General features: G+C 33.7%; 1 protein-coding gene across 1 annotated transcript in view; it reads right to left on the bottom strand.

Moving 5' to 3' along the window:
- The window catches only part of LOC141336970 (zona pellucida sperm-binding protein 3-like), a 15,109-nt gene extending 3,616 nt beyond the window's left edge, over positions 1-11,493 (bottom strand). Inside the window, exons 1-9 of the mRNA XM_073842689.1 lie at positions 11,005-11,493; positions 10,005-10,123; positions 9,696-9,799; positions 9,453-9,630; positions 9,202-9,319; positions 7,792-7,889; positions 7,621-7,709; positions 7,406-7,525; positions 3,935-3,992 (exon numbers count right to left, since the gene is read on the bottom strand). Of these exons, the coding sequence (XP_073698790.1) occupies positions 3,935-3,992; positions 7,406-7,525; positions 7,621-7,709; positions 7,792-7,889; positions 9,202-9,319; positions 9,453-9,630; positions 9,696-9,799; positions 10,005-10,123; positions 11,005-11,493 (1,373 nt within the window). The remainder of the gene's footprint in view (positions 1-3,934; positions 3,993-7,405; positions 7,526-7,620; positions 7,710-7,791; positions 7,890-9,201; positions 9,320-9,452; positions 9,631-9,695; positions 9,800-10,004; positions 10,124-11,004) is intronic.
- Between the last annotated feature and the right edge of the window lie 314 nt (positions 11,494-11,807).

Raw genomic sequence — 11,807 nt, 5'->3', positions numbered from 1 at the left:
ATATATATATATATATATATATATATATGCAATGTGTATACTTTTTAACTTTAAATACTCGTCTTGTATATATATATATATATTGTATATATATAGATATATATATTTAACTTTGAAGAATCAAAATGATACTTTTAAAAACAACAGTGAAATAAAAATTCTAAAATTATTTCAATATAATTCAATATAATTTCAACATAATTTGAAATTTAGGGGTTAGGGTTCGAGACTGGCATCCCCCAATTGAAAGAACCCAATAAATAATGATTTTATATATGTTAAGCTTACTGATATTTTAAATATTGATGGTTTTAATAGATAATAGACGGATCTTAGTAAACATCTAAGATTTGAATACTTAAATGCTTTTTAAATGTGTTTAAAAAGCATTTAATCTTTTCAATTATTCAAGCTAATCTCCCTTGCTAATACTCCCCCTTTCTACTGCAAATTTAAATTAACCAGCAGAGGGCAGTATTAAACAAGCTATGTTCATCTATTACTGAACATATGCAAACGCCGTTTACACACTATTACCTAATATTTTTGGTAGTATGTGCACTAGTAGGCTATAAATAAAATGCATTTATATTTGGCTGTTGATCAAATAATGAGTAAGAAAGATAATTGCTGAGTTCATTCTTCATGAAAACAGAAGGTCAGGTTGCGTTGCATTGTTGCAATTCAGGATTCTGTGCAGTATGCTCTGTTGTAAATCATTCCATTCACATATTGTGCATAATATCAAAGATAATATCCACCTTTTTCTTCCCGTATGAGTGGGCGCGGACACTTGTACATTTTGAGAGTCTGGCTTGCGGTCTCATCTGGTTCCAGCTATTTTTATCTGTACAAAACAGCTCGTTTTGCTGCTTGATATTGCAAATCGGTGTGTTATTTTAATGTATTATCTTAATTATGAACACACTGGTTTGTAGAGCAAACAGCTTTACCATTTACTGCACTTTGTTATTCTTCTGGTTATTTCCCTATAGTGGCTAATGAACCGGAAGTCTCACCCATAGGCTTACTTCCACGTTAAAGAAAACGGTGGATGCTGTACATATACCGTAACAATAGAAAGTGAAACACAGCAATGTGTTTTTGCAAACGCAGGCTGTCTTTGTTTTGCAAAATCAAAACTGAGACATGGACATGAAACTGACTGGGATTATGAGTCCTGACTAGAATAAAGAAAAACAAGAAATGCTCACACAGAGCATTTTTGAAAGCTGTAGGGAATTCTAGTGGATTTTGCACAGGAATCATGTGTGTTTCTCTTCTTTCTGGTTCCTGTTCTTGTTCAGCACTACATGTTGGTATATTTGTACTTTTCAACAGACGAATGGTAATTATTTCAGAGGTACGTGGTAAAGACATTTGTCGGTTTGAATTTTTGCTTTTACAGTTGAGGTCAAAAGTTTACATCCCCCTTTTAGAATCTGGAAAATGTTAATTATTTTACCAAAATAAGAGGGATCATACAAAATGCATGGGTTTGATTATTTACTACTGGCCTGAATAAGATATTTCACATAAAAGGTGGTTACATATAGTCCACAAGAGAAAATAATGTTTAAAAGTTTACATCCCCTTGATTTTTAATACTGTGTTGTTACCTGAATGATCCACATCTGTGTTTTTTTGTTTAGTGATAGTTGTTCATGAGTCATGAACAGTTAAACTGCCTGCTGTTCTTCAGAAAAATCTGAAGAACACACAAATTCTATGGTTTTCCCTCATTTTTGTGTGTTTGAACCCTTTCCAACAATGACTGTATGATTTTGAGATCCATCTTTTCACACTGAGGACAACTGAGAGACTCATATGCAACTATTACAGAAAGTTCAAACACTCACTGATGCTCCAGAAGGAAACACAATGCATTAAGAACTGGGGGTGAAAACTTTAGGAATTTGATGATCAATTTAACTTATTTTGTCTAAAAAATAAGTAGTACTAAATGAAAAAAATATGATATTCAGGCAAAATAAGAAAAAATGTACACATCTCCATTGTGTTCAAATGTTTTCACCCCCTTCATAATGCATGGTTTTTTCCTTCAGGAGCATCAGTGAGCGTTTGAACCTTCTGTAATAGTTGCATATGAGTCCCTCAGTTGTCCTTAGTTTGAAAAAATGTATCTCAAAATCATACAGTTACTGTTGGAAAGGGTTCAAATACACAAAAAAGCTGGAAAACCAAGAATTTGTGGGACCTGAAGGATTTTTCTGAAGAAAAGCGGGCAGCTGTTCAGGACAAACAAGGGACTCATGAACAACTATCACTAAACAAAAAACACATCTGTGGATCATTAGGTTAACAACATAGTATTAAGAATCAAGTGTATGTAAACTTTTGAACAGGGTCATATTTATAAAAATGATTATTTACTCTTGTTGATTATATACGTAAACATCTTTCATGTGAAATATCTTATTCAGGTCAGTACTAAATAAACAATAATATGCATTTTGTATGATCCCTCTCATTTTGGTCAAATAATTAACATTTTGAAGACTCTGAAAGGGGAATGTAAACTTTTGACCTCAACTGTACATAATGAAAACAAGTTTATTTGTATAGCGCTTTTCACAATACAAAGCAGCTGTACAAAAAAAATGTAGGCTACTACTATATATTTAGTAGCTTATTAGTGGTGACTACTGTATGTTAAGTCGATGTACATACGGTATAAATATTAAAAACAGTAATGGTGTAATCAAAAACAGATGATGAACACTTCACAACCTGAACATCTGGATAAATGGTGCAACTATGTACACTTAAACGTCCAGCTTCAAAATGGAAAAATTATGCTATTTTCCTCTTGAATGGTAATAAGTCTTCCCCACAGAATCCAGAATTAGCCGCTGAAGTGACCTCTGTGATCATTCGTTTTAAAAGACAATTGGCTCATCATTTCCTGAATACACTGAAGTGAAGTCTGTGATTTGAAGACATGTATGTGTTATTAATAGAGGAGGTCAGTGAAGCCCAGACTCTGGGCCATTACACAGACTAACAGGAACTTAATTGTTTCCTGAGTGTCTGGAACTTGGGCTGCAAAAGAAAGGTAATTAAATCTCCTCCTCCATTATGAACATTTCATTGTTGACGGGGGTCTTCATTAAGGGGGTTAATTATGAGCTCTGACAGGGTTCGTCTCGCTAAGTGACAGGAGGCCTTTTGTCATCTTTATCTGGGTTCGTCTACCTTCCTCATTCACATACTAGAGGAACAGGGTCATTTTACAGAGAGACTATAATAACTGAAGTGCATTATTGGAAGACCAGGCTACAAAAAGAAATTGCAGTGTGTAAATTTAACTTATTTTGTCTTCTGGAGAAGATGCAAGCATCTTCTGTAGCTATAAAGGGCAGTACTAAATGAAAAAATATGATATTTAGGCAAAATAAGAAAAATGTACACATCCACATTGCTTTTCAAAAGTTTTCACCCCCGCTCTAAATGCATTGTTTTTCCTTCTGAAGCATCAGCGAGCATCTGAACCTTCTGTAATAGTTGCATATGAGTCCCTCAGTCGTCCTCAGTGTGAAAAGATGGATCTCAAAATCATACAGTCATTGTTGGAAAGGGTTAAAATACACAATAATGCTGGAAAACCAAAGAATTTGTGGGATCTGAAGGATTTTTCTGAAGAACAGCAGGCAGTTTAACTGTTCAGGACAAACAAGAGACTCATGAACAACGATCACTAAACAAAAAAACAGCTGTGGATCATTCAGGTAACAACATTTTTTATAAACTCAACTATTATTTTCTCTTGTGGACTTTATGTAAACTTTTATGTGAAATATCTTATATATATATATACTGTATATCCAGTCTTCAAAAACAAAGACACATGATTTTATTTCGCAGCCACATTTAGTAATTTAACATAACTGCCCTGAATTATAATAATTTCCACATGAGCGTTTCCTGTTTCATCGCCAGCATCTCGTTCTGGGCATTTGGAGAGCAGAAAACTGCGGCACCATAAAACATGTGGTTTATTACTCATTACTGGGTCACTGCGAGTCAATAATGTGTTTGTAAAACACACAAAAATAACACAACATCAGCTGGCTACAAACACACCATTATACTCCTGTGCCCCACTTCATATTAATAAAGCTTCCTATTGCTTTTATGGCTGTTTTAATTACGTCTATTTGTCTTCCTGTTCCCACGAGCCCTGCGCAAAGATGCAGTCCGTTTCAAACGCAAGACATGGACCATAAAACTCAGTCACCAAAATATAAAATTGCATTTGTATGCAAGTGGCTGTGTATTAGTCTCACTGCTCCATGTTCTCTAATACGAAAAATAACGCTTGGAACATACACTATCAGTCAAAAGTTTTTGAACAGTAGGAATTTTAATGTTTTTCTTAGGCACCAAGCCTGCATTTATTTGATCCAGAGTACAGCAAAAACAGTAAAATTTAAATATTTGTACTATTTAAAAAAAAAAAAAAACTGTTTTCAATTTGAATACATTTTAAAATATTTGTGATACAAAGCTGAGTTTTCAGCATTATTACTCCAGTCTTCAGTGTCACATGATTCTTCAGAAATCATTCTGATATGCAAACATTTTATCATTATCAATATTTAACAGTCTTTTTCAGGATTTTTTAATGAATATAAAGATCCAAAGATCAGCATTTATCTGTAATAAAAAGCTTTTGTGGCATTATTTATTGGGAAAGAAATAGAAATTCTTTAATTTAGCAAGGATGCTTCATATTTATCAAACGTGATGATAAAGACATTTATAATGTAACAAAAGAAACCTGAAATTTTTTTTTTACTCAGCTGTTTTTAACAATGTTTTTCGAGCAACAAATCAAAATATTAGAATGGTTTCTGAAGGATAAAGTAACTGGAGTAATGATGCTAAAAATATTTGAAATCACAGGAATAATTACACTTTAAAAATGTCTTCAAACAGAAAACAAGTTATTTAAAATACAAATATTTCAAAATTGTACTGTTTTTGCTGTACTTTGAATCAAATAAATGCAGGTTTGGTGAGCAGAAGATACTTTTCTAAAAAAAAAAAAAAAAAAACTTTTCATAAACTTTTGACTGGTAGAATAAATAAGTTTTAGTAGCAATTTCAAATCCTTTATTCAGAGCTCAAACAGTCAAAACAAAGTTTTTAAAAACAATTTAAGATTTTTTTTTAAATGTGCCCACTAAGCCTGCGTTTTTTAGATAAAAAAAAATAAGGTTAAAATTGTAAGCAATTATTTCAAATAGCACTTTTCAGTTAAATTTTTTTAAAGTGTATCAATCCTGTGACACACAACTGAATTTCCAGCATTATTTCTCCAGTCGTCAGTTACATCATTCTTAAAAAAAATAAAAATATCATTCTAATATGCTGATTTGCTGCTCAAGAAACATTTAGTATTAGAAATGGTAGTATACAGTACTTCATTGGGCATTCAGTATTTTCCTAATAAAAAGTGCTTGAACAATTATACCAACCAGAACTATTAACATGGATTGCACTTTTGCATACAAACACACTTAGACACGTAGACCACTGTATGTGTGTCGCTTTCACAGCGCAGCACTGAAAACCCATGAAGAGCAAATTGTTACCATGCTCCAAACCGGTAAACAGTGCTGCATCAGCCCTTTTAAAAGTTGATGGGTCATTTACTACAGATGGGATCCCCTGAACAGAAACTAGAAGCTAATGGGCTTTAACCAACTGCAAGCAACATCAGACCAAAGAAACAAACATACCCGTTTAGATAAAACAGCTTTTATTGTCATTCACAAGTCAACGCAAGCCGTTTCTGCCGCCTTTGGTAAAACAACGTTCCAAGGATAAAGACACACAAAAGTCCTGCTGCAACCACTAAACTACTCATGAGCATCAACTCCATGGAGAACTCTAGAAAAAAGAAAGAAGGTGAAAAGTAAAGGATATAATATGGATGCTTGACAGAGATCTACATTGTATTTGCAATGCCTCCAAAATGAATTTGGACTCTTAAGTTAACGTCATTGCACACAGTCATAAACACGACCTCACGTTTACACACTGCTGCTGATACTTTAGCTCGTCTTAATTCGGATCAGGTTCGGTTTTCTGCATTTTTACATCTGTAGCAAGAATTTTTATAGGAAAAGATGACGAATACAAAAATAAACTTTGGACTTAGTGTGCAATGACCTTTAATTTCAATCTGAGCCACTTTTTTCAAATTATTTAACCAAATGGTCTTATGTTATGGTCTTAAAATGTGCTTGTTATCCAACTGCCTTAGATATTGGATAACAAGCACATCTTTTAAGTTTAACAAACTAAATTTTGTTTAATCAACTCAAATATCTAAGTTGACCTTAAAGACATTTATAATGTTACAAATGATTGCCATTTCAAAAGAAATGCTGTTTATATCTAAAAGCTGAACGTCTTTTAAAGGGGTCATCGGATGCCCATTTTCCACAAGTTCATATAATTCTTTAGGGTCTTAATGAAAAGTCTCTAATATACTTTGGTTAAAAATTCTCAATAGTAGTGTAAAAAAAAACCCCACCTTTTTACCTTGTCAAAATCAGCTCTGCAAAATATCAGCTCATTTTATTGCATGGGCCCTTTAAGTGGAAATGAGCTCTGCTCGCCCCGCCCCTCTCTGCTGAGGGATTACGAGCTGTAATGTTTACTTTAGCCGCATTTATCGGCGAAACTTGCCAACAAGCACATTAAGAAAGGCCATTTGCAAAGATGCATGAAAAAAACCCTTATACTCACTTCTGCTGTGGGTGAAGCTGCATCACAAATGATTCACACAAATATAGATGCATATGTAGATCGGGATCGGCGCTTTACTTTTAAAAATGAAAGTAACGTTATCCTCTGCCTCTTAAGCGGCTCAGATGCCAGGAGTAAATGACTACTGCTATGTTCATGTTCATCCAACAACAGAACACCTCAATCGCTCAATTAGAGTCTTCCTCCGCACCTGAGTCACACAATGGCGATCGTATTCGGACTCGGTGAGGGCGGGTCTAAAGTAAAACGCTCATGTCACTCAACCGTTTCATCACAACGACAAGAAGCTGAGAATGACCTGATTTTAAAAAGGGGATATTACTTTTAAAGATTAAAAAAAAAAAAAAACAATACCACTGGGTGGATTTTTATCATTGTAGGGTGGTTGTGTACACAAACTGCCAACACACATTAATGTTCAAACAACATATAAAAGCTAGTTTTGCATCCGATGACCCCTTTAACTTGAAATGCCAGCTTAATGTTTTGTTTTTAAGATGCACTTTTTTTTCTCTGTCTCGCTTTCAATAGTCAACATACACTACCGTTCACAATTTGGGGTCAGTAAAATTCTGAATTTTCTGAAAGATGCAAATAAGCTCACCTGCATCTTTTGATGACACTGGAGAAGACTCTTGAATTTCCAGTAAAGGCTCGTCCTCCATCGAAAACCGTTCATGGACAAAAATTGGTCCAATAGTAGCCTCATCTTCCAATTCAGAATCTAAAAACACAAAGAATAGAAACAGCATTTTCAAGTTGCAAAGCAGCTTACCTCTTTCAAAATAGAATTGAATGCAGTTAAAAGTGGAATGATACCATCATTATCCAGACTTCTGCCCTTCCTCATAGCACAGCTGGTCTCACAACAGCCACACACCTGATCATCTCCATTTACATCAGTCCAGCTGTTAAAACAAACACACACCACATCATTGGATGTTAAATGGAGACTGCTAATTGGTTCCAATTCGTTTACTTCACCTATACCTGTTTGTTTCTTGAACAAATGAGCAGGCTTTGTTCATTACATCATGTTCAATGGGACTGGATGTGATAGTTGCCTTTAAATGACAAGTGATGTAGATCTGGGTGGAAAAAAAACCCCTCAAGATTGTTAATTCATATTAACAATGCATGAACATCCTGTTTAGATGAATATGTAAATATCTTGAGCACATTAAAGCACATTGCACAATAGATTGCTTTAAAGCAATCAGCTTTATAGTACTATACACTACCAGTCAAAATATACAAAAGTTTTTGTATAGTAAGATTTATGTTTTTTTAAGAAGTCTCTTCTACTCACCAAGTCTGCATTTATTTGATCAGAAAAAAGTACAATTTAGAAAATGTCTATTTTTAAAATATATTTTAAAATAGAATTTATTCCTGTGATTTCGAAGCTGAATTTTTAGCATCATTACTCCAGTCACATGATCCTTCAGAAATCATTCTAATATTCTGATTTCCTGCTCAAAAAAAACAGCAGAGCTTTTTTTTTTTCAGGTTCAGAAAAACAGCATTCATCTGAAATTTTTTTTTTGTTTGTTTAAAATGTCTTTATCACTTTTGATACATTTAAGGCATCCTTGCTAAATAAAAGTATACATTTCTTAAAACAACAACAACAAAAAAACGTATATATATATATATATATTAGTAAAATTTACCTACAATTTGAATGGTACAGCGTATAACGTTACAAAAGCTTTTTATTTCAGATAAATTCTGATATTTGATATTTAATTCAAAGAATCCCAACCAAAAAAATAAATAAAAAGTACTGAACCGTTTTAAATATTGATTAAAAAAAAAATGTTTCTTAAACAGCAAATCAGCATGTTAGTATGATTTCTGAAGGACCATGTGACACTGAAGACTGGCTTAATGATGCTGAAAATTCAGCATTGCTTCACAGAAATGCATTATTATTTTAAAACCTATTCAAACAGAAAACAGTCATTTAAATTGTAGTAATATTTCAAAAATTTGTTGTTTTTGCTGTACTTAGGATCAAATAAATGCCAGCTTGGAGAGCAAAAGAAACTTAAAACATTAAAAACTTTGACTTGCTTTGAAATAGAATTACAACTTCAATTTTTACTATAAAGCAACTGTCCAGTGTGCTCATGTTTTTACATGCATCTGAACACATGTAATAGAATAAAAATGAAACTGAAAAGAGTTCCAAGAAGGCAGAGCCCCAGAACCATACCTACCTATTGTGTAATCACCACAAACCAATCATAATTGCCACTAGTTTGAAAGAGTGGAGTGAACTTTTAAGAAAAGTTTGCTTTGGCAAGCAGTTTTGTACTCCAAAACTGGCCTGATTTTGTTAGAAATCAGTCCATATTTCATTTTCGCTTGAAAATATTGGGGCCTTAATGTACTCACCATTCCATGGGAATCTTGATTAAATCTGAATGCCTCGATCTGAAATTGCAACTTGTCGTCCTGTATCCTGGACATGAACCTGGACCTGGAATTTGTCAGCTTGGCATCCATCATGCACCTAAACATTTTATTTACGACGACAGCACGAAGAGGGTTTGCACTTACACAGTTTACCCGGATGCATGGCCATATTGGCGATTGATGACAACACTCTAAAGCGCTCAAAAGGTCTGTCTGGAAGAGTCGCTCACCCACTGTTCTCGATGAACGTGTACATGTTGGTGGCTTTCCCGCTGGGGTCCAAAGTAGCAGCGCAGCTTTCCACAAACACCCGCAGAGGAACGTGATTAGCACGGACCACTGAGGCTTCCAGGTTTATCATATCTCCCAGAAAGTAGGCATTAGAGGGTCGCTCATAACTCCAGTCATCTGCAGGACAGGTTAAGACAGTCAGATGAGGAATTTAAACACAATAATGTTAAAAGACTCCATACCAGTCATGAGTTTGAGGGAGAAGTGTAGATGTTCTTCACCAGATCTTGCTGCAGCATATGGAATCCAGGTGGGACGCAATGCATTGCTACTGACATTGTGTTTCCTGGAAGTTACAAAAAAACCAAAGAAAGTTCCATGGTAATTTTGAGAACATTCTTCTAATGCAATGAATTAAGACGCAAAATTAGAAGATTAAAAGTATATTAAATGCGACATAAGCAAATGTTTAAGCGTTTGTTATGATTTTAATGAAAGTATAGACTAAAGCCTGGTTCTCATGTTACACTCAAAGGTTTAAAGAGGTTTACCTTGGGTAGATGCAATGAAGTGCAACCATAGCTTCATTAGTTTTCACAATAGGTGTGTTAGGAAGAGGTGAAGGTGTATACACCAAAACGAAGGAATAAACAAGTGAATCTTCAGTCATCTGAAAAGAAACAGTGGTACACAAATAAATAAATACGTAAATGCAAAAAGTCCAAAACCTACTAAAATAAGGGGGAAAAAGGAATAATTAAATAATTAAAAATAAAATATAAATTAAAAATAAGGAATAAAATAAAAATCAATTAAATTTAATTATATAAAATGTAATTAAAATTAAATATGGAAACAAATTAGTATGAATAATATAGGGAAAATACGAAATAAAATAAGGATAAATACACTAAGGAAAATACAATAAAATAACTAAAAATAAAGGAATAAAATAAAAATGAAAATTATATAGTAATGATAATTAATAAATAAATTAAATGGAAAGATTAAATAAAGGGAAAAATTAAATAAATAAATATGGAAAACAAAAAAAAAAAAAAAAATAGGACAAATAAAATGAAAAATACAATAAAATGAGGAAACAAAGAAATTAAAGAAAAAACAAAATAAGGATTAAAGAAAAAATTTGCAAAATAAATAAAAGGAAACTAAATAAAATAAAACACAAATAAATAAAAATAAAAATGGAAATTAAAATAAAAATATGAAATAAAATAAAATGGAGAAAAAAAACAAATAAAATAAGGAAACATAAAATAAGGAACGAAATAAGATAAATAAAATAAATAGGAAAATAATAAAAAGAAAAAAAGAAAGTAAGGAAAACTAAGAAGAAATTAATTAGGAATAAATAAGTTTAAATAAGGAAAATAAAATAAATTATATAAAATAAGGAAAAATAAAATAGGGGGAAAAATTAATTAGGAAAAAAAATAAGAAAATTAGTTAGAATTAATAAAATATGGAAAAATTAAATAGAAAATAAAATAAAACAGTTGGAGAAACAACGCTTATCAGGACACACATTACCGTTAATGTGCTTCCACACCCCTGTAGCATTGACTCAAAGGCAACAATCCTGGCATGGTCATCAAATCCAACCGATGGACAACCACCCAGCGTCAGATCAGATGGGTTGATAAACTGATTGTTGCCCAAGAAATCCTGCTTCACCAGCACTTTGACAGAGTCCTCTCCACATCCAACCTCCACAGTGTTTGCTGGCACTGGCACCTTAGGTTCAAACTCTGGCTCCATAACCACCTCATCCTTCATGTCGGGATAGAGGTCAGGACCAGGAATAGGCTTCTGGAATCCCTGTTGAGTTTGTAAGAAAGTCTCAATCGTTTGTTCAGGTTGTATTAGTCCAAAACGTCCTTGGCTTTGCAAAGGCCTGCTAGGTTGAAGAGGCACGGATGCGTAGCTGGCTCTCTGGGAGCGTATTTGCATTGGTATCTGGACAAACTCTTGCGATGGAGGTCCTGCAGGTCTCCTGGATTCAATGAGATTTGGAAACATGTTGGATACTACTGCACTTTGATCAGTTTGTACGGGGCCTTGCACTGGCATTGGATGTCTGAAAATGTAATTTTGACTAAAGCCTCGGTCTAAAGACGGTTCTACTTGACTCACTGATTCAGCATGACACAATAAGCCACATGAAACTACAAAAACAACAACCACTGAACTTCTTCCCATTGTTTGTCTCTCATTCCTTTGAATTTTCAAAGGATGTAACAACTTCCTATCACTCTTTAATGTTGATTGGCTGGAACGCTTAGGTTCAAATTTGACTCCGCCCTTTTAAATTTCCCGCCAGCCCATTCCAATTA

This window comes from Garra rufa, chromosome 6 (assembly GCF_049309525.1).
Source record: "Garra rufa chromosome 6, GarRuf1.0, whole genome shotgun sequence".
NCBI classification, from domain to species: Eukaryota; Metazoa; Chordata; class Actinopteri; order Cypriniformes; family Cyprinidae; genus Garra; species Garra rufa.
Note: the sequence above shows the minus strand (reverse complement) of the source record. Positions and strands in the feature narration are given on the sequence as shown.